This window comes from Physeter macrocephalus, chromosome 2 (genome assembly GCF_002837175.3).
Source record: "Physeter macrocephalus isolate SW-GA chromosome 2, ASM283717v5, whole genome shotgun sequence".
NCBI classification, from domain to species: domain Eukaryota; kingdom Metazoa; phylum Chordata; class Mammalia; order Artiodactyla; family Physeteridae; genus Physeter; species Physeter macrocephalus.
Window position 1 is genome coordinate 13,823,106 of NC_041215.1, and position 27,943 is coordinate 13,851,048.

General features: G+C 46.6%; 1 protein-coding gene across 6 annotated transcripts; it reads right to left on the minus strand.

Annotated features, from left to right (window-relative positions):
* Positions 1-4,512: 4,512 nt before the first annotated feature.
* Positions 4,513-27,943, minus strand: LOC102984625 (cytochrome P450 4F2). Of its 6 annotated transcripts, XM_024134135.1 has the most exons (14): positions 27,905-27,943; positions 19,382-19,388; positions 18,543-18,694; positions 16,519-16,663; positions 13,577-13,630; positions 13,356-13,483; positions 10,493-10,614; positions 9,435-9,705; positions 8,289-8,355; positions 7,977-8,106; positions 5,495-5,628; positions 5,333-5,397; positions 5,096-5,178; positions 4,513-4,690 (listed from the first exon to the last, which is right to left on the minus strand). In XM_024134135.1, the coding sequence occupies exons 1-14, from the start codon at positions 27,941-27,943 to the stop codon at positions 4,513-4,515; spliced, it is 1,575 nt and encodes a 524-aa protein (XP_023989903.1). The 6 variants fall into 6 exon arrangements, with proteins under 6 accessions (XP_023989903.1, XP_023989902.1, XP_023989900.1 ...); XM_024134134.1 differs by lacking the exon at positions 19,382-19,388 and having other exon boundaries at positions 18,543-18,696; positions 27,900-27,943; XM_024134132.1 differs by lacking the exon at positions 19,382-19,388 and having other exon boundaries at positions 18,543-18,670; positions 27,871-27,943.

Here is a 27,943-nt window from a genome sequence, read left to right on the forward strand (position 1 = left end):
GAGGTTCCTCAAAAAATTAAAAATAAAATTGCCATATGATCCAGCAAAATTGAAAACAGGATCTCACAGAGATATCTGCACTCCCATCTTCATTGCAGTATTAGTTACAATAGCCAAGATATGTAAAAAAACTAACTGCCTATCAGTGGATGAATGGATGAAGAGGATGTGATACACACGCACACACACACACTCACACACACACACACACACACACACACACACACACACACACACACACTGGAATATTATTCAGTCGGGAGAAAGGAGGAAAACCTGCCCGTTTGTGACAATGTGGTTGGACCTTGAGTGCATTATGCTAAGTGAAATAAGTTAGAGAAAGACAAATACAGGCAGCCTTCCATATCTGCGGCTTCTGCATCTGCATAGTCAACAAATCCCAGATCAAAAAGATTCGGGGGAGGGGGAAGTCCAAAAAATTCCAAAAAGCAAAACTTGAATTTGCTGTGTACCAGAAACTATTTACATAGCAATTACATTGTATTTGGCATTATAAGTAATCTAGAGATGAGTTAAAGTATACAGGAGGATATGTGTAGGTTGTATGCAAATACCACATCATTTTATATGAGACACTTGAGCATCCCTAGATTTTGGTATCCACAGGGAGTCCTGGAATCAATCTCCCCATCCCTCGCAGATACTGAGGGATAACTGTACTGTATGATATTACTTATATGTGGAATCTAAAAAAGACAAACTCAAAGAAACAGAGTAGAGTGATGGTTACCGGGGGTTGGAGAAACGGGGAGATATGGTCAAAGAATACAAACTTCCAGTTATAAGATTAACAGGTTTGGGGATCTAATGTACAGTATGGTGACTACAGCTAATGGTACCGTGTCAGAAACTTGAATGCTCCTGAAAGAGTAGATCTTAAATGTTCTGACCACAAAAAATAAATGGTAAGTACGTGATGGGGTAGAGGTGGTAGCTAATACTATGTATCATCACTTTCTAAGTTATAAATGTATTAAATCAACGTGTTGTACACCTTAAACAGAAATGTTATGTGTCAATTATATCTCAATAAAGCTGGGAATTTTAATGAAATTAAAAATTTTAAATGGCACACTTTGGAAAAAGTTTGGTTGTTTCCTCTAATGTTAAATGTACACATGTAATAGGACACAGCCATCCCATTCCAAGAGCAGTGAACGGTTGTACACAAATATTCATAGTAGCTTTATTCATAACAGCACAAAATCGAAAACAATCCACATGTCCTCCAACTGGTGAAGAAAATGTGGCTCACCATATTATGAACTATTACTTAAGAAAGTATTGATGCATGCAACGTGAGTGAATCGTAAATGTATTGTTAGGTGAAAGAAGCCAGACCATAGGGATGGAGAATAGATCAGCATTTGGAAGGAGTTGGGGTGCAAAGTTTTTGACTATCAAGGGTGACTATGGTAGTGGTGGTTACACAACTGTAGACATTTCAAATCTCAGAACTGTACACCAAATAGAGAAAACTTTACTTTTAGTAAATTTTGTAAATTTACATACAATTTTAAAATGAGGCTGAGGGTAATTAAGCACATATATTATTTACATAAATATACTGTGAAATGCTATACAAAAAGTAAAGTATTTACCTAAAGATGAAAAGACTGGGAAAACAAAGGACATATGGAGGACAAATATTTTCACTGAGCATCTTATTTTGTACATGAGTGAATGAATCCCCTGTCAAAAATACTACATTTAAAAAGTTAGGCACCACTCATCCAAGAGTGTCTTCAAGTAATCCTGCAGTGGTTCTCCAGGTGATCTGATGCACCTGGGGCTGAGAAACCTTGAAAATTGCTTCCTTGGAAGCTAAGGCATGAATTCTGAAGCCAAGCTGACCAAACTTATCCCCACTCTACCACTCAACAACTGAGTGACCTTGAGCAAGTGAGTTAATCTCTCCAATCCATAAGATTGGTGTGAGGATGAAATCAGTGTTTACCTGGGGGAGCTGAAGTGTCATAACCTTCTCCCCTCCAGTGGTCTTCTTCTGTTAATAGGACCAAAATCAGTGTCTGTGGAGTCATCAAGCCTTACGTGTTGTATGAAAAGTGTTTAACCACACCCACACCTTACATGAATGCATGTGTATCTATTACTATAAAAATGAAATTTCTACACCAAAAGTTATGTGATTAAGAGTAACTCAATATGTAATTGGTTGTGATATGTCAAGCTATTAAGGTGCATAAAGAGAATTCTTGCAAAGTGAGACAAACTAAATTATTTCCTGACATAATGCTATTTACAAAAATAAAGAGTGGCTTGAATACTTAACACAAAGATTTTAAAGACCCCCAAGATGATTTTATGTTGTTGAAGGATGTTCACAATACATTATTATATGAAAACCCCAGATTAATAAGAAAAATATATGATAAAATAACATTTTTTATGTTGGGGTAAAACTCACATAACATAAAATTCATTCATTCCTAAAATTCATAACATTAAAGTGTTGATTCCATGCACCTAGTACATTCACAACGGTGTGCAACCATCACCTCTCTATCTAGTTCCAAAATATTTTCATCACCTGCAAAGCAGACCTGTACCCATTAGCAGTCATTATTTCCTCCTCCACCCTCCAGCTCCTGAATCCATCTCTATGGATGTACCTATTCTGCACATTTCATATAAATGGAATCATATAATATATGACCTTTTGTGTCCGGCTCCTTTCACTTACCATAATGTTTTCAAAGTTCATTCATGTTGTAGCATGTATCAGTGCTTCACTCCTTTTTATGACCCAATAATATTTCTTATTATGGATATACCTCATTTTATTCATTCATTCATCTGTTAACGGATATTTGAATTGTTTCCCAAATATCCAACTTTTGGCAATTGTGGATGGTGCCACTATGAAGGGCCATGTACAACTTTTTGTTTAAACCCTGGTGTCAATTCTTTTGGGTACATACCTAGGCGCAGGATGGCAGGGTCATATCGTAATTCTAGGTTTAATTTATTGAGGAAACACCAGGCTGTTTCCCACAGTGGCTGCACCATTTTCCATTCCCACCAGCAGTGTATGAGGGTTCCAATTACCCCACACCCTCACCAACCCTTGTTATTTTCCATTGTTTTATATTCTTGCCGTCCTAGTGGGTGTGAAGTGATATCACACTGTGTCATTGATTTGCATTTCCCTAATGACGAACGATGTTGAGTATCTTTCCATGTGCTTGTTAGTCAGTATAATAGTAATTTTAAAAAGGAGATTATATGTAAATGTAATACATTTAGATGTAAATTCAAAGTTTTACTTGTATAAGAATTACATATAAAATTAAAATTTGGCAGTATATGTGAGAGAATATGAACAGTGATTGCTTTGACATGTTTGGATTACGGATATGATTTTTATTTCTTACTTTTTATTATTTGTATTTTCTTCTATGGCAAGGTATCATTTGGGGGAAAAGAAAAACATTTTAAATAAGAACTCTGAAGGCAAAGAAAAACATGTGATTTTCAGCTTAGAATATACTAAATATTTCCTCATTTCATGGTACAGTGTTTCTTTCTTATTTTGCAACCAGTAAGTCTTCTGGCCCCTGAAAGGCTCTGAGACTAGGACTCTATCCCAGGACCTCCTACAGCCTGATTGGGACAAGTCCTGAGGCAGTTGCTGTCCCAGGTGCTGAAGGAAGTGGCCCCACTCCTGCCCCCTCCACCTCCTCTCACTATTGTGGACCCTCTTGACTTCCACTTCCTAGATGAAAATGAAGTCCTGGGTCATGCCTCTCTGAGGGAAAAAATTTTTTTTTGGTTCCTAGCTTCGGACCAGCTTCACATCAAAGCCCACTGTAACTATGTTAACAGATGTAACTATGGAGATTTTGAATTTACTGAATCTTCTAACGACAGTTACCTTCCACGGCACGTTTCCACACGTCCCCAAACTTAAATATAACTTTTATGACTTTAAAACATTTTAAATTTGAGAAAGTGATGCAAAAAGAAGGGAAGAAATGAACACTTATTGAGTACTGATGCTTACCAGATACTGAGTCAGTCATTCTGCTCATGCTTGCTTATAAATCTCCACAACCCGCAATAAGGTGGCTACTGTTATGTAATAAAGGCACTGAGGCTTAGAGAGAGACATGATTTTCCCCAAGCCAAGCAGCTAGTAAATGGCAGACTGGGATGGTGACCACTACAGGGAGGGAGTGGTGGATCCAGCGTCATCTGAACCTGACTGCGTCTAGCTCTCTGCTCCACCTTCCCTAAAGACTATCCTTGACCTTGTGATCCAAGATGGAGCTCCAGCTACCACATCGATATCCACCCCACCCCCACCCCCTTCCCCCGCCCCCCAGGTTCATAGCCACTCAGACCCGCCTGGATCCCCCCAGCCCCCTCTCAATGAGACTGGGGCAGACACGACGGCACAGTTTTATTCCTAGGAATCTGCAAAGTGAGGTGTCTAGGGTCAGGGTGGATCGCAGGCCAGACGGTGGTGGGTCACTGCTGACTTGCACTCAGCGGCTCCACCCGCAACCAAAGTCCGCCCTCCGCGCGCAGGATCAGCTCCGGCTTCCTGCGTGGCTCCTCCGTGTCCGGCAGCACACGGAAGCGCAGCAGCGTGAGCGCCAGGACCACCTTCATCTCTGTCATGGCGAATGACTGCCCAATGCAGTTCCTGTGGGCGAGAGCGGGAGCTCTGACTGCGCCCGCAACCCTCATCCGGGCCCCAGCGCACCGGGTATCTGGCCCACAACCCCCATCCCCACCAACAGGGAGGGAGAAGGAGGCTAACCGTGCTTGGAACCCCCACGTGGGTTTCCATATCCCCAGAGCTTAGCCCACACTCCACTCCTGAACTCAGATCAGCAGACAGGGGAACAGGGCTCTCCACACACCTCGGACCCCTCCTCGGGCCCACCACCCTTCCCCCGACCCTTACCCATAACGTCCAATGGAGCGGAGGGAAACTCTGACCATCTTAAATTTTCCCTCTTCCTGGCCCCCAAAATCAAGGCTGGAATTTCAGTCCCAGACCCCTGCGCCCACCACTCCATTCCCACCTCAGATGCCCCGTCCTCACCTGGGCCCCGCGGAGAAGGGAATAAAAGCCAGAGGTGACCTCCCCTTGATGTTTTCTGGGTCAAAGCGGAAAGGGTCATAGACCTGGGTGCAAGGCAAGACAGGGCTACTTGGCAGATGTTTGTATAATGGGGGAAGGTGATGTCTGATTTGCCAAGTCAGAACCCTGTGCCCTCCCCTAGGGGCCCCGAGGGGAGTGGACTAGGATGAGGGAGGTGGGGGGGGGGCGAGGGCGCACCCCGGGGTCTGGCCACACCGACGGGTTGTGATGGGTCCCGAAAATACTGATGAGGCAGATAACACCTGTGGGAGAGGAGGGGCCAGTCAGGACTAGGTCCAAGCCACCTGATTGGGCCCCTCTTTCTGACCAGGAACCTCCTCCCCTAGTCATTGTGGGCACCTTTGGGGATGACTCGTCCATCTGGGAGCACAGTGTCCTGGGTACAGCGGCGGGAGATGACTGTGACTGGGGGGTGCAACCGCAGACTCTCCTTGATGCACATGGTCAGGAAGGGCAACTGGGCCAGATCGTCCCTAAGGAATCCGCATGACAATTATCCAGGGAGCAAAACAGAGACATCGCCTCCCCACCCAGCCCTCCTGCTGTCCCATGAGATCCTCTCTCCCTACCACAAAATTGCAGATGGATCAAATATCTCCAAACACATTAAGTTGTATACATTAGATATGTACAGTTTTTTCTTTGTCCATCATACCTCAATAAAATGGTTCTTCGAAAGAAGGAAAGAAAAGCAATATCACGGAAGAACCAAAATTTAGTGAGATAATTTTAGAAGTTTCTGTAAGCAAAACATCAAAGAGCCAACCATAAAAATGTTTACAAATTCTTATAAAAATAAAATATTCTTTACAGCAAGATAGCAAAATCAAAAGGCAAATGAGTAAGAAACAAAAAATCAGATTCACTGTTGACTCTTATTTATTACAGCACTAGAGATACTACCTAATGCAATTAGACAGAGGAAAAAGGAGAGTAATGCCATTTGAAATGTGGGGTAAATATGTCATTTTTGGCAGATAATGATTTTATACTTAGAAAACAAGAGAATTCACTGGAAAACTTTTATAAGCATCGAAGATAAGATTCAGTAAGGGGACTGAATTCTTTTTCTTTAATCTCCTTCATTTTGTGTGGTGTTTTAAATTCTTAACAGTTGATACAGTTAACTAGTTCAAAATTAGAAAACTACAAAACACCACCCCCATGGCCCAACAGCACTCATTTCCCCTCCTCACAGTTTGCCTAGTGATTATTTTATATGTATCCTTCCAGAGGTACTTTTTTGCATTAAAAAAATATATAGTAGCATACTATGTACTATACACACTGCTCTGTATCTTTTTCATGTAACAGCATATCAATCTCTTCTTGTACATCTCTTGGGCCCAGTGTCCAGAATAGGGCCTTTCCTACTCTGGAGCTATAAAATAATTTCCCATAGTTTCCTCTAGAGACTTTAAGACTCCTTTATTTTTTATTTTAAATATTTGATTCATGTAGATGTTATTTTCTTATGACATAAGAGCAGGTTGAATTAACCTTTTTCCATGTAGCTCTCCAGTTGTTCCAAGTTTTTATTAAGTGATCTTTATTTTTCCTGTAGATATGGGACTCCATATTTAGCATTTACTATGTTCACTGCACAAGAAATTTATATCCATAAATTATTAGTTTTTGTATTAGAAAGAATAGATGATGAAAGAAATGATGATGATGATGATGATATAAAATATCTGGATTAAAATTAACAAGAAATGTGAATGTATTCCAAATGAACTTATAAATATTTCTCAATACAGATAGACTATATGATTCACCATAGCAACAAGAGTATCTAAGGGTTAATTTAGCAAAAGCTGCATAAGATCTCTATACTAAAATTTTAAACTCTATTAAAAGCCTAAAGATTATTTGAATATACAAAAATGGATATTCATTCCACTCTCTGGGATAGCGTGTGTTAATATTATGATGTAATCTGTTTTCCACAAGCCAATCATATGCTCAATTAAACCTCCTCCCTCACTCATTTCTCTCTCTCTGTCTCTCTCTTTCTCTATCTCTTTCTCCCCTTCCCCACATCACTTCATTTTTGCCCAGCTGTCTTTTTGACCTAACTGCATCTCAAATGCATCCAGATATCTACTGATCATCTTTCAGAGTCTCAGCTGAGGCACTTTTTTCCACCCCCGACTTTGCCTCTCTTACTCTAAACCCCAGCACTGCCCATGTACACTGGGAGTGTCCTGACCTGGGGCTATTCCTCACCAGGCTGGGAGCTCCTGGAAGGCAAAGACTGGGTCTGGGTCCTTCCTGAGTCTCCAGGACACAGAATGGGGCTGGAAAGAATTGGAAATGGCATAGAATTGGGGATAGGAAGGCAGTTTGGCAGTGTTTCCTAAATGGGAACTGGATGGATGAAGATGCAGCTGTTCCTGGACAGGAGTTGAATGACTTTAGTCCTCAGGTATTCCCTGTGAATCCTGGACTAAATAATATGAAGAATTAGGGGGCAGGAGATCAGCAAACACTCAGGGATGAAGATGTTTGAAAACATGTGATTCAGAGAGAAAAGTAAGGGAGTGGAGAGGAAGTTCACTTACTGAATATGTGCTAAGTGGCATCGTCAGCCCTCACACATTGTCGCTAATTCTCTCAGAAATCCAGGTCTTTCTGTCCCAAGAGCCTGCAAACTTTCCCCTGTTATACATACTGGGTACTAGACCCTGCCTCTGGGATCTTCTCCTATTCCCACTAAGCAATAATGACAGAATCAACAAAAAGATTTCCCCTCTTCCCCAGCCAGGGTGCAAGGCCAATGTGAGGGGCTCAGAAAAAGACCAGGAGGAATTGCACTCACCATTCAATCTCCTTAGGCTCACGGTCCCTCAGGAGTTCTTGCACCTCCTGCCGGCAGCGCTCCTGGTATTCTGGGTGCTTTGCAAGGTTGTACAGGACCCAGGAGAGGCCGCTGGCTGTGGTATCATGGCCTGAGGGGCATCAGAAAAGCTTGGGTCTCTGGGCTACTTCAGCACCAGAAGGCGGACAGCACCCTCACAGTAAGGCCCATGGGGAGGATGGGGAGTGATGGGGTGATCTAGGGTCCACTTGCCAAGTTCCTTGGTGGGGGAGAGACCCCTTCCCCTCTGTAGTCTCACACTGGGACCCTCACCCTCAAACATGAAGGTGTCAGCTTCAGCTCGGATATCTTCGTCTGATAATCCCTTCCCATCTTCATCCTGGAGAGAAAGCAAGATCCCTAGAATCACTGAGGGCCCCTGAGCCTAAACTGAGACAATCTCAACCTCCATTATCCATCCAGAAACCCAAGCCCACTCTGAACTCCTAGACCTCGTTTGCTTGCTATCACAGGAGGGCCCACCCCACAGGGCTCCTCTTGACCTCTTTGCCTCCTGTATTGTCCCTGGTGAAAGGAATCAATGATCTATAAATATTTTCATGTCTCTACATGATGCAACCTGGGTTACAGGATGATTGAGTGGCAACTTGACTTGGAAGCTATAGCTTGAGCATTGCCCCAAAGCCATTTGCTCATATGTTAGGATAGTAAATCCAGGGATTCCTTATCTCTCCTGGGAATAAGGAATGGGTTATAAACCTGTAGAATCTATAGACTTTGCCTTCTCTCCCACAGGATTTGTTTAAGTTCAAGAACAATCTCTTCTCTTCTCGTCTCTTCTCTTCTCGTCGCTTCTCTTCTCTTCTCTTCTCTTCTCTTCTCTTCTCTTCTCTTCCCTTCCCTCCCCTCTCCTCCCCTCCTGCTCCCTTTCCTTCTCTCTCTCTCTCTCCCCCCTCCCCCTCTCCTTCCCCCCACCCCATAGGGAAGAAGGGGCAGATATCCTGTATAAGTTCTAAAGTTCAAAATCTGGAGGTACTTATCCTGCAATGCAAGCATGGCTGCATGTATAGGTAAAACATTATGGAGCCCTCAGAGAAATTTAGGAATGGGGAACCATAGGTACAATTCTACTCTGGCTACTGTTACTGCTATAAGTAAAAAATGGGCTGCTCTGATCCAGAGTTTTGTATATATACATACATGTAGATATACAGTCTGCCTCTGAGGTAGACTAACTTATTAGCTTGTAAGTAGAGTAAAATCTCAGGACTTCACAGTTTCAGATTCAGCAATCCCCTGCAGGGGGATTCCACACACTCACCTCTAAAACTTACCCCTGACCCATCCCTCCCTCAAGCACCTCACATGGCTCCCCAGTACCCTCTGCATCCCATCCAAGCTCTTTGATCAAATCGAGGTCCATTCTAATACTTCTACTCAGATACCAGAGGAGCCCACCTTGGTCAGCAGGAGCACATCAATGAAGTCCAAGGTCTTGGCCTTAGCCTTGGCCTTGAGGAAGTCATCAATGCCCTGACTGGGGAGGGTACGCCGCCGCTCCTGGATGACAACATCTGTGAAGTTGTGCACCAGGCGGCAGGCCCTGCGGAAGCACCGCCCGTCGGGGGTGAGGTAGTACAGGAGGTCTATGTGCAGGAAGATCTGCTGGTGCCGTTTTGCCACTAGGGCACTGAGCTCCAAGATGGCAGCAATATATTCACTGGGCTTCCTGCAGGATGAGAGCATGAAGGGAGCCAACAACATAAAACACCTGAAACCCAGAAGCCGAGAGCTACCTCCCTTCAGGATACTGAGGCTCCAAGAACAGATGGCCCACAGACACAGTGTGGGGAGGAGCCAGGACATGAGACTCTCCAGACTCTTCTCTCCTACATCCCATCTCTGTGAGCTGCCTCCATGCCCCAGGCACCCAGAGCACAGCTTAGATATCATGCTTCTCCCCTCTGTCTCTCACCCAGTATCTGTCCCTTCTCCTTCCCAAAACTGTCCACATGGCTCAGAACTTATCCTCTGCTAGCTGGTCAATGGACCAGCCTTTCCCTATTCTCCTTACATCCAATGTCAACAACATTCAGTGTCTACATGACAGTTGGTCTTCTATCGAGTCAGATGTCCAAGCTCAACTTTAACCAAGACCCTCATCTGCTCAAACACATTCCTTGGCTCCCAGGAAACTTCAGATAAAGTTCATATCCTCTATGTCTGACTTCAGAATGTCCTTAAGACATAACCCTGCCCACTCCTCCAAACTTATTTCCAAGGTGTCTCCTCACAGTTGCACACACTTTGCTCATCCTACCCTCCTGGCCTTTATCAAACAGTTCTACCTACCTGAAAGGTTAGCTCCTTTTCTTTCCCTTTCCCTGTCCTTCAATGTCCAGCTCTGACCCACCTCCTCCAGAAAGGCCCCTCTGATAGCCCTGGTCAGTCCTCCCTCCCCCATCTACTCCCTTGGATCTATGGCTCATGTACCCAGGCCCTGGGCCAAGACTCACTCCTGGCAATTGCTGTCGAAACTGAAGACGCATTTCTGCAGACTGTCCAGGGTCATGAGGCTGATGTGTTCAAACATGTCCAGATGGGTGCGTCCCTCTGTGACCAGGTGCTGCCACTTGGCCTGGACAAAGAAGGGGACAGAGCTGTGGCTGAGAACTGACTCTCCTGACCCCTCCCTAACCCCTAAACACCAAGATGCACTCCCCCAGATTCTGACTCCTGGACCCAGGCACACAACCCCAGGGAGGACCAGACCTGGGTAGGTGTGAAAACTGTTACTATTAGGACATGAAGTCACCATGGCTGAGAGTCAGGAGATCTGGGTTTTTAAATCCTGGCTCTGCCTGCTATACTCTTTGTACCCTTGGTCAACTTATTGCGTAAAGTAAGTGCTCAACAAATGTTAGCTTCCATCATCTTCATTGTTATAAATTGATTAGGAAAATGTCCCCTATGTTGAGAGAGGTAGTCCTCCATGGGCCCTGAGTACCCCTGCACTTTTTTGCTGGGTATGCCAAAAAATTGCAAGACTCTGATGTTCTCTACCTGGGCCATTTCTCAGAGTTGTGTTTGTAGCAAACAACCTTGAGGAGTGCGGTAACGTTGAAACCTTGTAACCCAGATTGAGACTTGAACCCATGGTCTTTTAACTGAAATCACACACTTGGTCTCAGGACTTAATGAAGCTCAGGTTCTTGATGTCTCATTGCAGAAAGAATTCAGTGAGAGACAAAGTGATAGGTAAGAAGAGGATTTATTTAGGGATAAACACATTCCACAGAGTGTGGGCCATTTCAGAAGGCAAGAGGCCTTGGGAGAAACACACTCCACAGACAGAGTGTGAGCCATCTCAGAAGGTGAGAGCGGCCCCAGGGTATTGGGTTGTCAGTTTTTATAGTGGTGGGTAATTTCATAGGCTAATGAGTGGGAGGAGTATTCCATCTATTTGGGGGAAGGGGTGGGGATTTCCAGAAATTGGGCTATTGCTCACCTTTTGACCTTTATGGTCAGGCTTCGAACTGTCATGACACATGTGGGTGTGTCATTTAGCGAGCTGATGCGTTACAATGAGCGTATACTGAGGCTCAAGGTCTAGTGGAAGTCAACTCGTCCGCCATCTTGGATCTATTTGGTTCTAATCAGTTTATGTCATGTCCTCTGGCTATGTCATTCGTTTAAAGGTTGTGCCCTGCCCCCTTCCCTCCTGTTTCAATGTCTCCCCGTGGACAAATACCAGGCTTGCTTCTAATTGCTATAAAAGTCATAGAGTCCCTAAACCTAGTGCTCCTTCCCTTGTAATACAACATACCATATGAGCAGGCATCTATTGAAGCCCACCTGTGTCATCCTCAGGGTATTTGGTGACTTGGAAGAAGAATGTAAACCAACAAGAAGCACAGGCTGTTTTCTGTGCCAAAAGCAATAAACTGTCCTTTGTCTCTAACCCAGGAGTCTCATGACTTCTGGCAGAATCCACAAAAGAGTAACAAGCTCACTTGTCAGCTTGCAGGTATGGAAAAATCTGAGGCACTTCACAAAATCCTTACGTCTACTACTGCATTCCCATGTATATATCCAAACCTTTTGCAATGTATTTTTTCAGTAACTTCTTTTAGGAGGTGGAGCCTATTTCACCATCCTTTGATTCTGAGCTGGCCTTGGATCTGTTTTGGCCAATAGACTATGGTGAAAATAATGAGGTGATCATCCCAAACCTAGACCCCATGGGCACTGCAGCTTCCTCTCAGTCTTTTCAAACCCTGCCTCTGCCATTTGAACCAGCCTGAGATGTCTTCTGAAGGGAGAGAATCACATGAAAGGAAGTCTAGTTGCCCTAGCTGAGGTCATCCTAGATCAGCTTGCAGCCAACCAAGCTCCAAACATGTGAGAGGACTGACCCCCCGATCAGCAATGCTTCATATCTGTATGGTCAGGCTGCCCAAGATAGTTGTCCTCTTGTTCTCTGTACATCCCTTGCTTGACCAGCCCTTGTTTCACCTACACCCTATTCACATGGCTGACCTTCCCTCTTAATCATAGAGCCTAAATCAGTAACTGCCTAAATACTCGCCCCCAGCCCCAAATAGTGATTGTTCTAATATTTAGATCAAAACATCTCCACCATGATAGCTTATCAAAGGGGTAGTGAGGGGTATGCTCCTCTGCTGGTTTTCTTGGTAACTTATGAGCCAACCTGACGTCAATTCCCCTACAACTGGTAACCTCCCACCCATCCACCCCCATAGGAAGACTGCCGCCATGTCCTTCCCGCTGTCGGCCACACATGGTGGGGTGTCACTCCAGGACCTTGCTTCAGACATGTAAGATGCCCCTGTCCATTAAACCACTGACGTCTCTGTTACTGACTCCAGCTCTTTCTTCAGTCTTGAGGCTGCAGGCCTGTGGGGTGCAGCCCAACACTATCTGACCCACAGCTGATTACAGATACATGAATGACACCATCTACATTCGGAGGAACCAGCCAAGTGACTCACAGACTTGCTGTCAATACTAAACCCTTATTGTTTTGAAGTGATTTGTTACTCAGGCATAACTACTACATGATATTCATCATTATCATTAAACATGCCTCAAGATTCCATGGTTTCTGTGGAGGTAAAATAGAAACTATTACCTTCTCAGCACCTACTATGTTCCAGGGAAATGGGTCCATTATGTTATCTTGACCACCCTGCAAAGCAGGGATCACATTATATTCATTTTATAGCCAAGGAAATTGAGGCTCAGAAGGAAAGAACAATGGCCCAAGCCACCCAGAAGAGCCAGAATTACAGACAAGATGTATCTGAGTCCCTGTTGTCCCCAAGACTCTAGCTGGGACCCTGGGTTCAAGATACTCACATGCATGATGTCTGCACTCTTGGTGAAAATCTTCATATAGGGCTTCAGGATGTTGAAGTGGAAGGCGGGTGTCAGCATGCGACGGTGGCTGCTCCACTTGTCACCAGCACTCAGCAGGAGCCCATCCCCTAGCAGAGACAGCCACAGCGAGTGGGCAAGGACAGCACCTTCCCCTGGGCCCCCAAGCTCGTCCCCAACCCCCTTCACTCACAGTTACTCACCCAGCCAGGGCTTCAGAAAGTCGTAGAAGTGCACGTCCTTGGGTGCGACGGTGGCTGACATGAATGAGGACCATCAGGGGCCAGGAAGAAGGGGAGGGGAGGGATTTTGGTGGGGGGTGGATGCTCCCAGCCAGGAATCTGCATTTCCCCTCCAAGCCCAGCATAGCAGGAATGGGGCCAAGAGCACAGGAAACTGGGGAGGGGGAGGGAAGGGAGGGTGGAACAGACCAGGCTGCAGCACAGAATACAGTAAAGACAGAGCCCATAGACACAACTCTATATGCTTAGACACAACCCAACATGATACAACATACCCCAACATGCCTTGGCATGGCACCTTATAAACACCGAAACATAGCCCAGCGCTTTACAAAACGCCTTTACAGGGACCTAGGACATTACATCTGCCCCAGCACTCTGACCTCTCCTGAGACATCTGACAGGGCCCCATGTGTTAACATGTCCTGACAAGGCCCCAACATGCACGACACAACCTGACATGACAAAACATGCTCTGCCATGGACCTGAAGACAATCTGACAAGACCTCAATGTGCCCCAGACAGGACCTAATACACTTATATCACAGACCTGAAACAGGCAAGACCAGGACACACTCTAAGACCTGCAACACACACGACTCACATAAGGTCTCAGGCATTTCTCAGAGTGACCCTGAGTCCCAGACCTCAGACAAACTCCAAATGTGGCCCAGACGTGACCAGCAGGAGAACCAGACAATCTCTAATGGCATCTCACACAAGAATCAGAGACTCCAAGATGCCTCAGATGTCCTTGGCCACAGCTGAGCCCCAGACATGACTGAGACCATCTCCATTTGAGCTCAGGTATAAACATATACAAGGTGTCACCATGTATAACATACACCAGCTGTAACCAGAATCCAGGTAGAAACATACGTGACCAGACGTGGCTATATAGCAGACATTGCACAGACATAACTGCAGGTCAGGCAGGTGGGAGTCCAGGTGACAGAGAGGCAGTGGCATCTCTGCCACAGCCCCTTCTGTCTGCACCCTGGTCACCTGCCCACCTGGAAGCAACACAGAGACCATGGCAGTGGGCAAGCTGTGGCCAGGGAGGTGTCTACCTGGAGCAAAGAGCACAGGTTTGATGCAGGTGGGGTGGAAGATGTGGGTGACCACATGCCAGGGTCCAACCCATCGACGGCACATATCCCATAGGTGCTGGCCTGGCCCTGTGTGTACGGGAGACCTTCCTCTGAGCTCTGAATCTGGACAGGCACAAAAATGACCCAATTCACACTCTTCCAGGTTGCCAGAGGGAAGGACTTGCAAGGAAGGGATCCAGACCTGAACCCATGAATCACCTCCAGCAGCTGCTCGTCTGTCCTCAGCCTCCTCCTGGGCTCCCTCCCCACACCCTCCATACATGACAATTGGGGTCCCTCATGTGCAAGGATAGAAAGGGTTTTTCCCTGTTTGGATCCCAAATACCATGTTCACCTGACTTCTCTTCCATCCTCCTATTCCAGGTACGGAAACTGAGGCTCTGAATGATGAAGTCACTTGCCAACAGTCTCCCAGACACTAAGCCTGAGACTCCAGCCCAGGTCTGTCTGAATCCAGGGCCTGAGTTCTTAACCATCAAACTACTCTGAGCCCCAAAACAATAGCTCAGAGGACCCTATGCTTCCCAGACAGGGCACTCAGAGTCTCAGATACACAGAGATTGGTCCCATGACCCAGGCAAGGGAAATTAAAGGAAATCCTGTATCTTTTCCTGGAAATGGTGTGAATGAGATCACTTTTCCATGGGGGTTGAGCTTCTGGCATTCATCTTTACCATGATGAGAGTGAAGCCATCACAGATGAACACAGAACTGAAAGATGAAGACAGATTTCTGATGACATTGTTTAAGACCTGGATCCAGCTTGGCCTGAAGACACCCTCCTTGGACTTTACTATCAATTCATTCACTTTCTTTCCTTAGAACATACAGGGTTGCATTTCCACCACTAACAGCTGAAAGACACTTCAGTGGCCAGAGAGAGCCAGGGACCTTCCCAGAGTCACTGAGCCTTCTGGTGTTTCAACCAAGGTCTCTGTCAGTTGCTGCCTGTTCATTCCTCTGCTTGCCAGGTCTGTCTGGGGACGGGAGGAACAGGGGACAAGAGAAGGGAGACAGGGTGCAGTGGAGTCTCCTCTGGGAGATTCCTCCCCTGCTTGCCTGGTCTGTCTGCGGACAGGAGGGACAACGGGCAAGGGAAGGGAGTCAGGGTTGGGTGGAGTCTCCTCTGGGAGATTCCTGGGGACTGGAGAAGGAGGGCACTGAACTAGAAGTGGTCGAGCTGTAGGATAGAGTCAAAGAAACTGACCCACCAGAGAGGTGGATGTCATGGAAATAGCAGACCAGATCTTCCACCAGCCACAAGTCTTCATTGCTCTGGGCCTGGGGATGGGTGGGACTGAGGGCCGGCCTGGCAGGGGGCCTGGGATGCTATGGATGCCCACTGCACCACTTTACCCTCTGCTTTAAAAACTGTCTGCTCATCGATCCAGACCCAGTGCCAGCAACTCCTCCTCCAGGAAGCCTTCCGGGACGCCCCAGCAGAAAACCTTGCTTCTCCTCTGGGTTGCCACAGCCCCTCTCCCTCTGGCCAATTCCTGACCACACCAGGGCAGGCATCTCTCTGTCCAGACCTGTGTCCTCAAGATTGTTGGGTCGGGGGGGCTGTCCTTCACCCAGGACACCAGGGTGGGGTGCAGACGGCAGTGAGAAGAGGAAGGAGGCAGTGAGATGGGGGCTGGTGAATACTTGAAGGAAAGAGGAAGATGGCTGAGAGAGAAGAGGGGAGGAAGGGCCCGGGTCCTGTAGGGGTCACATAGAAGCTTGGCAGGGAGGGGCTGGAAGCCCTCAGATGTGTCATGGCACCACCACCACAAGCTGTGCATGGGTACCTGAGGCATTGGCGACATTCCGGATCAAGTCAGGATGGCAGAAAATGACCAGGGGGGTGATAGGGCCCATCCAGATCATGTATCCCTGGGGGTAGTTGGCCACCAGCTGAGTTAAGCCCCTCAAGCCCTGCTCCGTGGGGGGATACTGCAAGCAAGGTAAGGGCCATCAATCCCCAGAAGGAACCGCTGCAGTGGACAGTGTGTGGGATTCTGCACAGATAGAGGGAATCTCTGCTTCCTCCTGCTCCTTCACTCCGGGGGCAGGAGGGTCGTGGGGGCCTCTTCACGTCCCCAGAGTGTATCCCAGGGCACAGGGAAAAGACACGCTCTCTGCCCACAGGCAGGGTGACCTTGGCTTGAAAAGACAAATTTTTCTTGTCCCGGGAGTGGTCCCAGCCCCAGGGGCGACCACAGGAGGAGATCCCCATGGAGGAGGTTTGTGGGTAGCAGGGTGGCCTCAGGACTTGTGGACTGGGTTTTGGTCCCACATCCTTTCATATTCTGGCTGGTCCACATGGCCTCTGGTTCCTTGCATGGTAAAGGGTCTGCAGACCTGGGACCTTCCACCCCTGGCCAACCCCAAGGGACGGTCATGAACTCTGCCCATCAATCAAGATAACAATTCTGCCCTCTGAACCCCCTCTGCTGGCCATGCTCTGTGCAGAGTGCATCCTGTGTGTCTATTTCTCTGCAAGCTATGGGCATGCCTTTCAATTGTGCCATTTACAAATGAAGAAACTGAGGCCATATGCCCCCAAAGGGGAAGAAGTGTGGGTTGCCTCCTGGTGAAGCATACTCTCCCCAGGATGCCCCATTCAAACCTGACAAATAACCCCAGGTGCTCTAGACAAGTGAACATAAATCATTTGCACCTTTGTGACTTGCTCCTGTCTCCCCAAGGACCTTGAGGTGAGGATTCAAATCACTAGATGAGATTGGTCCAGAGAGGGAGAGTGACTCAGCCAAGGTCACACAGCAAGAGGGGCTGGAGGAAGGAAAAGTGACCAAGACCGGCCCCTCACAGACAAGCCGTTGGAGGGGAAGGCAGAACTGCAGCAACTTTGTAACATTCCTCCTGCTTCCAGGATGTCCTGAAACCATTCCAAGACCTAGAATCTCAGCACTGTGAATCTCATCTTCACGGTGAACTTCGGAATGCCCCCGTTCTAAACTTTGCCTTAATGAACAGTGATTGCAGCAAATCCGGCCCCAAGTTGTAGTTGTCCTCCCAGGCAGGAAAGGAGAGCTGTCTGGGAGATAGGAGGAGGATACCCATCCCTTTGACCTTGACTGAGGGGGGTGATGGCAAGTTCCTCACCTTGGTCATCAAACATTTATTTTGCATGCCTACTGTATGCCAGCCCTGGACTAGGCACTGTAGTGTCTGCTCCCCAGAACTATCATCAAATTGGAAAGATGGTTAATAAGTAATTGGACAATTAACTGTTTAATTAATCATGAGCGGGGCCAGGTCAAAGGTCAAAGTCTGGCGCACAAGGTAGGCAGGTGTGGAGGATGGGGAAGTGTAAGAAGGCTTCTGAAAGAGGAAGTGAGTGGCCAACTTTATCCAGATTGGTCAAGGCGCCCATTGGGACATCTTGGCGGGAGCGGGGGGAAGGGAGTAAGATTAGAGGGAGGGGTCCTGGAGAGGGGACGGGGTGGGTAGCTGTGCACCTGTAGGTGGGAATGGGGAGGTGATAGCTATTTCCTGTGGGGAAGATGTAGCCCAGAATAAGACACAAGGAAATGGGCCACATGCAGAGCAGACCCTGGACAGTGCACCTCATGTGTGGAAGACAGGCAGGAAATGGACCCCAAAGCAGGCTAGGCATAAGAGGACAGGATGTGGGGAAGGTCTCGATGGCAGAGCGGAGGAATGAAGGAGTGAGGAAAAAGGGGGCTTCTCATCCTCCCTGGCTTCTCTGCTGTCCTAGATCACAGCCCAAACCCTGAGCCCCATTCCTGACCCTGCAGGAAGTCCATCCACCCTGATGCTCCAGACCCATCCTGCTGACCACACTCACCAGGCCCAGGTGACCCAAGAACCAGTTGCGTTTTGGGGGCTGCGGGAAACATTGGAGGCGGCGAGAGTTGTTGTAGAAGGTGTAGGTCCAGGCCAGGACGCGGGCCAGGAGCCAGGAGACCCCTACCAGAAGCAGGAGCAGCCACGGGGAGGCTACCACCGGCCCGAGTCCGACCCCCAAACCAGTCCCGTTTTGGCGGCTGCAGGAAACATCGGAGGTGGCAGCACCTCTTAGAAGGCATAGATCCGGGCCAGGACGCAAGCCAGGAGCCAGGAGGCCCCTACCAGGAGCAGGAGCAGCCACGGGGAGGCTGCCACCGGCCCGGGTCCCAGCCAGGACAGGCTCAGCTGCAGCATCCTGTAGGGCAGACGCAGTGGAGGGTGAGCCCCTGAGGATGAAGGAACGGGGGGCGATGATGGTGAGCTGTGAGGCAGAGACAGATAGAGGGACAGGAACAAGGGAGTGAGGGGCAGGGATGGTGAGTGCTGGGGATGGTGCAAGAAGGGCTCAGAGAAGGCAGACAAGGTCTGGGAGAGGGGAGGGAGACCCAGGGAAATCAAGGGGAAGACGGAGAGACAGACAGAGGAGTTAGTAACCAGCTAGTATCCACTCATCTCCCAGGCCAGCTCATTCCCTTGAGCAGTGGCCTTCCACGCCCTGGGCCAGGACCCCCAGCCCTTAGACCCCCAGCCTGGCACCTTCTGTCAGGAGTGCCTTGTTCCACACAACTTCCTCTCCCCTCCTCCTGGGAAGGCTTTGTCTGGCCCCTGACCTAGAGGAAGCTTCCAGGGGCCGGGCTAAGCCAGCCAATCCCTGCAGCCTGCTTACCTCCTCCCCACCTGGCAGCTGCCCAAATAGAGGGTGGAGGGAAGGGCTTACAGTGTTGTTGAGAGAAGCCTGTGAACCAGCTCAGGATCACACAGTGTGGACACTGGCTACTCAGGGCTCAGCACCTCCTACATGGGCAAGTTGGGGTGCGGGCAAAGGTGACTCTGGACCCCAAGTTCACAACCAGCCCTGCCCTTCCAAGGCCAGGGTGCAGCAGGTAAAAGCATGAATATTCAGGTGCCAGGTGAGCAGGGCAAACATCTCTGGGGCTCCTCTCCATGCGTGGGTCAGGAGGGTGTCTGCACCATTTCTTGTCACGGAATCAGGAAGCTCAGAGATATGAAGCCTCTGGCCTCTGCGGCACACAGCCTGGCAGGAGTTCAAGTCCTGCCTCCAGGCAGCCCAAGGCCTGAATGGAGACATGATTGCCGGGAGCAGGAACTGAGAACCCAGCCTGGCTGGCGATTACCTGCATCAGATTCAGGGGATAAAGTGTCCTCAGCTAGAAGAGGGCACCTGGAGGCACGAGGGTAAGGCTGCAAGGGGCTGACAGAGAACAGGATCCAGACAGGGGAGGGCAGAGCTGGGAGATCCTGAGTGGGCAGCCTCACTGTGACTGTGGGCTGTGCTGACCTCCTCTGGGCTCAGTCTTCCCATCTGGGAAATGGGTTGCTAGATGAGAGCCTGAGAGGGGGACCAAGGAGGGTTCTGCAGGAAGATGGTAAGGATCAGGAGCTCCCAGAAAGACGGAATGAAGGAAAAGTGTTGGCAACTAGTACCTTGTTACTCTGTGCCAGTATGCCGCATAAAGTACCCCTACTCTGTGAAGAGAACTATATGCAAAGAATGCCTACTCTGGGCTGGACAGCCCAAAAAGCACCCCTCAGTGTGTCAGATACTCTACCTAAAGTGTGCCTACTATTTGTCAGGTGGTCTACATAAAGCATACCTACTACGTGCCAGGTACTCTATGTAAAGTACACCAACTGTGTGCTGCATGCTCTGTGTAAATATGCTTACTGTGTGTCAGGTGCTTACATAGTGTGTACCTACTATACCTCCCAGGATTCGATGTGAAGTCTCTAAAACAAGCATGCAGGCTGCCTGCAGGCTGACATTTCATCTTTCCTTCCTGGGCTGTTGGAAAGGATCAAGTTCTGGATCAGCAGAACTGAGTTCAAATCCAAGCTCTGCTACCTGATGGTTATGTGACGGGCTAGTCACTTGCCCTCTCTCAGCCTCATGTCCTCTTCTGTAAATGGAGAGATGGATTTCTATCTCTCAGGTAGTTCACTCCTCAACAACAAACCGTACTTGAATACCTACTCTGTACCAGGCACAGTGTTTGGACCCAGGACATTGGAGGAACAAGACAGACAAGGTCTCTGGATTGTGGTGCTCATGTGTGATGGGGGAAGCCATCAGAAAATAAGACAGGGTCAGACAGTGGCAGTAATGAAGGAAATTAACAGCCTGAGACAGAATAGAAAGTGACCAAGGGGACTGTTTTGGACAGGGCAATCAGGGAAGGCCTCCCTGAGGAGGTGGCCTTGTGACTGAGTCCAAACTTGTACTGCTCCACACAAAAAAGTTTAATGAATTGAGAGTTGAGCTCTTGGGTTAAGGAATGGTGACCTTATTTGGAAAGTCAGCAAACCAAGAAGTTGGTGGACTAGTGTCCCAAAGAACCATCTTACCTGAGTTAGAATTCAGGCTTCTTTTATACTAAAAGTGGGGTGAGGGTCTGTGTGACTGGTTGCTGTAAGCTTCTTGGTGCTGGAATCTTTTGTTCTTGCAGCTCTCCAGGAGGTCCAGTCACACTGCTCCTGTAATCCTCCAGCAAGACAAATGTTATTCTTTGTGCCACAACTTTTTTATCTCTATATGAATGAAAAGTGTTATACCTTTAAAGGTCAAGCCTGGGAAGCAGAGCCTTGAGAAAGGGCTGTCACGTATAGCTCAGGCTACAGGCAACATTCTTTTATGAAGGTGCAGGGCCAGCATGACCAAGCACAGGCAACAGAGCATAGAGGTTATATAGAGATAACGGAGTAGATCCAATATGGAGTTAGGTTTGTTCTTCTCTGTTACAACCTTTGAGCAGAAACCTGAATGACGTGGAGAATTGGGTAGCTAGTGAATAAAGCTCACCCCACCCCCCTCCCCCCAAGCCTGGCTAGCACTGGAAAGACCCAGCACAAAGTGGGGCAAACAAATGGACTTTAAAATGTGTCATTCTTGCTTCCTTCCTCAAAGGTGATGAAAGTGGGGGCAATTTCCCTCCTTGTCTATCCATGGGGGAAGCAGGAACTACCCGTGCTGGAGACCACATTGATGGTGAAGTCTGGCCAGACCTCAGGCAGGAAGCAATTGCTGCATTTCACTTACCATAATAAAGATCAGGAAATCTCACCAGGCCCTGAAGACACATTGAGGCAGGCCAGATCTGTAAGCTGGGGCTGCCAACGTTTTGGCAGAGGTACCAGGAAAACAGATGAGCTGGTTTTGGAAAAAATAAGGCACTAGGAAAACTTCAGGAAGGTCTGGAAGACCTATGATAGTTGCCCTAAATGGGACCTATTGGGTGATGCCAGTTCTGAAAAGTAGCCTGACCACCCCCTCCACTGAGAAGTGAGGGGACTGTGGTGGGGCTCAAAAGAGAACATCCCTGTGGAGGGTAGAGGAGCATTCTTATCCAAAAACCAATGGAGGGAGGCCCCAGGAACATCACTCCAAAGGAGAGGAAAAAGCCTGAAGGGGGAGAGACAGAATTTTGCTCCCCATTCTGGGGTCTGCTTAGTCAGTGGGCAAAGGGACTGGCCAGGTGCACAGGAGGTTCATGAATCCCCATCTGCGGGGACATTGTGGAGCTGACACTGACCCAGGTTGAGAAAAGGGGCTACAACAATGTGACTGAATCCAAACTTGTACTGCTTGCCACACAATAAGACAATAAATCGAGAGATGAGGTGCTGGGACAAGGGAAAGACTTTATTCTGAAACCCAGCAGACCAAGGAGATGGTGGACTAGTGTCCCAAAGAACCATCGTACTGGAGTTAGAATTCAGGCTTCTTTTATACTGAAAAGGAGGGGGGTGTGGCTGGTTGTTGCAGACTTCTTGGTGCTAGCCAGATCCCCGGAATGGATGGGATAACCCTTTGTTCAAGCAGCTGTCCTTATAGGTCTGGTCACAATGTTTCTGTAAACCTCCAACAAGGCAAATGTTATTTTATGTCCTGCAACTCTTTATCTCTGTATGAATGAAAAGTGTTATAGACTTAAAGGTCAACCCTGGGAGGCAGAGCATTGAGAGGGGGGTATCGTGTATATTTCAGGCTATTGTCAACATTCTTTTACAAAGGTGCAGAGCCAGCATGACTAAGCACAGGCAACAGAGCACAAAGGTTAGAATAGATCCACTCTGGACTGAGGTTTGTTCTTCCTTGTTACAATAGGAGTCTGGCCGTCTACCTGAAGCCCAAGTCAGAGAAGGAGATGATGTTTGGTTAGTGGAACGCACCTGCAGGCAATCAGAGGGGATTAGAGGACAGACATCCATCCTCTGCCAAAGGCCACTGCTGCTTCCACCTTCAGCTAATTCTCTGGGTTCCAGGAACAGTTACTACCTGGCCTGGGGGTGGTGTCAGCTCTCAGCTGATGCTAGCCCCCAGGGGGCTACACTAGCCTTGATGGTTTCCCTTGGCTCAGTTGTTTGTGATTTTAGATAAGGGGTATGTGCATGCAATCCAATATACATCATGGTAGATGGTTACTGCTAGTCATCATGAGGAACAGATTTCTCAGTTAATAATTTTAGTACTTTTCTAAGCATGGGAAGATGCAAGAATTCTGGCTCATAAAATTTTTCCTAAATATATCTATCAAAAGCCTGTTTTCCCAATGTACAGAGTACCTCATCCTGGTGTTTGTCCTGAATTAGCAACTACAATGGCTAATGCCTTAATCCTTGTAGAACTAGATGGCAAGCAACATTTCTTGTTTACAAAGCCGGTACATTGTAAATGGCCCCTACTTAAGCCACTCTCATGTAGCCCATCTGAGGTCTCTGCCAAGACCTGACTATTACGTTCTGCAGAGGGATGGGACACCTCAGCAATGCAGTTATGGGAGTGTCGATGTTTCTGTACGCACAGAAAAAGTTGAAAAATTTTTCTGGAATGGGAGGGCAGAGTAGGAGGAAGAATGGTTCTGTCAAATGTTTACATGTAACCAATTATTTCCTTTTCTTAGATGAAGCCTGCAAAGCATTTTTCATTTTAATTGCTAATCTGTGTAATTACAAATTATATTTTCAAAAGGAACAATGCTTAGTGTCATACATAGTACCATGCTGAGTGCATGCTGAGTGCCAGCAGGACTCAATACATAGGAATTGTGAGAAGCCAGAGGGCATCGTGGTTAACAACAAGGACTCCAGGTGCCAGGTTTCAAATCAGGACCAGCTGAGTACATTTGGGCAGGTCTCTTTACCTTTCTGGACCTCAGTTTTCTTGCCTGAAAATTGAGGGTAATGACAAGGTGACTGGGAAAATCGAATGAATTGAAATGAGTAAAGTGGTAACAACACTCCATGGCTCAGGGTCAGCACCAACATGAATAACTGCCATTACTTTATGACATATGAGGACATGGGCAGCAGCCATGAGCGTTAGGCCGCACTAGCACACACATCAGCAATCTTGCAGGCTATGAACGTCCCCTATTCATTCCCTCTGACCTTATCAGGGAAGAGGCTCCTTAGAAAGTAGCTATCACCGGCTTGGGATCAGAGGGCTCCTTGACAACGTGAGGCTTTGCCACTCTCCAGCTGTGTGAACTTGTGCAAGTAAATTGCCCTCTCTGAGACTCACATTCCTCCTCTGTAAAAAGGGAATAAGTACAGACCCTTGGGGACTGGAGGAGTGAGCCTATGTGTGTCTTAGTTTGCATCCTCTGGAAGGAGATCCTCATGCAAGGATTCAAGTGCAAATACTTTATTTGGAGGTGACCTTGAGGCAAGAATTCAACTGCAAGTGGTTTCCTTGGGAAATAATCCCAGGAAATGCCAGTAGGGCACTGTGGAAGTGAGACTGGGAAGGGAAGTCAGCAGGTAAAGGGTACTTTAGCAAGAAAGCTCACACTGTGGCACCTGGGGCTCAGTCCCTCTGGGGGACAGCAGAGAACATACACCCACAAGTCCTTAGTCAGGGCTGCTTCCAAAGGCGTTATTTCTCCGGAAAGTCCTGCCTGCACTGCACGGCTGAGGTCTGGGGACAAACGCAGGAGCCTTCCACAGCAGTTGTTTTCAGGAACACAGCCTAGTGCAGACTGTTACAGTGGTTCAGTGACTTCGAGACACATATATTTACACCCTTAAACACATACACACACAGATACACATGCACACAATTGTATACACAATCACATACACACACAGTGTGCACATAGCCACACACAAGCACAGTTACACGCACCCACGTGTGCTTGCAGTCACATACACACTCTTACATACATATGCACACACACGTGTGCACATGCACAGTTACATGCATACACTGACATACACACATGCTCACACATGTGTGCACACAGTCACACATACACTTACACACAATCCCACACACAGTCACATAGCCACACACACACATTGAACCAATGGTGTCCGAATGTCTTAGAGCTTGTTGTCTCTGAATCTTCAAGCAGAAGAAGCCTCCAACACACTCAGGAGAGGTACGGACACCTACTAGAACAGGCCTGGGTGTGTCTTGAGAATTAAGCAAGGGACCCATGGGGTCCATGCTGCCCCTCCTCCCTCTCTCTCATTCATGTACCAGAAAAAGTGAAATATTCAGGTATAAATCTAACAAAATGTGTGCATGGTTTCTAGGATGAATACTTCAAGACACTGATGAAGAAATCCAAGAAGACCCAAATTAATGGAGAGATATACAATGTTCATGGGGTAGAAGACTCAATATTGTTAAGATGTTAAGTGTCCTCAAATTGATCTACAAATTCAAAGAAATCACAGTCCCTGGAGGAGTTTTTGTAGAAATAAGCTGATTAAAAAATCTACATGAAAATGCAAAGGACTTAGAGTAGTCAAAATTGTTCTGAAAAGGAAAAATATAGTTGAAGGATTTATAAGACCCCTTTCAACACATAGTATAAAATAACAGTAATCAAAAAAAAAAAAATAACAGTAATCATGGCAGTGAGATACTGATCAAAGACTAGACACATAAATCAGTGGAACAGAATAGAGAGTCCAGAAATTTAAAAAACAAACAAACATGCAGGGCAAGTCAATGTACAAAGGATAGTCTTTTCAATAAGTGGTATTGGAAAAATTGGACATCCACATGCAAAAAAATAAGTCAACCCATATCTCACACCTTATACAAAATATAACTTAATATGAATCATGGAACTAAATGATGTAAAAATGTAAAACTTTTAGAAGAAAAAATGGAAGAGAATCTTTGTGGCCTTAGGTTAAACAGAGAGTTCTTATATATAACACCAACAGCATAATCACAAAACGAAAAAATTGATAAACTGCACTTTATAAACATTTTAAAATTTTGCTCTGAGAAAGAAATTTAAGATAAAGACCAACCACACACTAGGAAAAAAGACTTGCAAATCGCATATCTGACAAAGGATTTGTATGTAAAATGCAACAGTGGAAGGTAACAATCCAAGGAAAATTAATGGGCAAAAGATTTGAACAGGTGCTTTACTACAGAAGATATATGGATGGCCAATAGGCACATGAAAAAATGTTCAACATAATTAGTCATTAGGAAATGCAAACTAAAATCACAGGGACATATCACTGTACACCCATAAGAATGGCTGGGGAGAAACTGACATCACCAGGTGCCAGTGAGTACGGGCAGCAACCAGAACTCTTACACGTTAACGAGAGGAATTTTAAATGACATGGACACCTATGGAAAAGAGTATGGAGGTTCCTCAAAAAATTAAAAATAAAACTACCATATGATCCAGCATAATTGATATCCGGATCTCATAGAGATATCTGCACTCCCATGTTCACTGCAGCATTATTCACAATATCCCAGATATTGAAATGACCTTACTGTCCATAAGTGGATGAATGGATGAAGAGGATGTGATATATATATATATATATACATACATACAATGGAATATTATTCAGCCAGGAGAAAGAAGGAAAACCTGCTCATTTGTGACAACGTGGTTGGACCTTGAGCGCATTATGCTAAGTGAAATAAGTTAGAGAAAGACAAATACAGGCAGCCTTTCATATCTGTGAGTTCTGCATCTGCAGATGCAACAAGTCTCAGGTCAAAAAGATTTGGGGGAGGGGGAAGTCCAAAAAGTTCCAAAAAGCAAAATTTGAATTTGCTGTGCACCAGGAAGTATTTACATAGCAATTACATTGTATTTGGCATTATAAGTAATCTAGAGATGAGTTAAAGTATACAGGAGGATATGTGTAGGTTGTATGCAAATACCACACTATTTTATATGAGGGACTCGAGCATCCCCAATTATTGGTATCCATGGTGAGTCCTGGAACCAATCCCCTGACCCCTGCAGATACTGAGGGATAACTGTACTGTATGATATTACTTATATGTGGAATCTAAAAAAGACAAACTCAAAGAAACAGAGTAGAGTGATGGTTACTGGGGGTTGGAGAAACGGGGAGATATGGTCAAAGAATACAAACTTCCAGTTATAAGATTAACAGGTTTGGGGATCTAATGTACAGTGTGGTGACTACAGCTAATGGTACCGTGTCAGAAACTTGAATGTTCCTGAAAGAGTAGATCTTAAATGTTCTGACCACAAAAAATAAATGGTAGGTATGTGATGGGGTAGAGGTGGTAGCTAATACTATGTATCATCACTTTCTAAGTTATAAATGTATTGAATGAACGTGTTGTACACCTTAAACAGAAATGTTATGTGTCAATTATATCTCAATAAAGCTGGGAATTTTAATGAAATTAAAAATTTTTAAAGGCACACTTTGGAAAAAGTTTGGTTGTTTCTTCTAATGTTAAACATACACATGTAATAGGACCCAGCCATCCCATTCCAAGAGCAGTGAACGGTTGTACACAAATATTCATAGTAGCTTTATTCATAACAGCACAAAATTGAAAACAATCCACATGTCCTCCAACGGGTGAAGAAAATGTGGCTCACCATGTTATGGACTATTACTTAAGAAAGTATTGATGCATGCAACGTGAGTGAATCATAAATGCATTGTTAGGTGAAAGAAGCCAGACCATAGGGATGGAGAATAGATCAGCGTTTGGCAGGAGTTGGGGTGAAAAGTTTTTGACTATCAAGGGTGACTATGGTAGTGGTGGTTACACAACTGTAGACATTTCAAATCTCAGAACTGTACACCAAATAGAGCAAACTTTACTTTTAGTAAATTTTGTAAATTGTAGGTCCAGGCCAGGACGCGGGCCAGGAGCCAGGAGGCCCCTTCCAGGAGCAGGAGCAGCCACGGGGAGGCTGCCACCGGCCCGAGTCCCAGCCAGGACAGGCTCAGCTGCAGCAT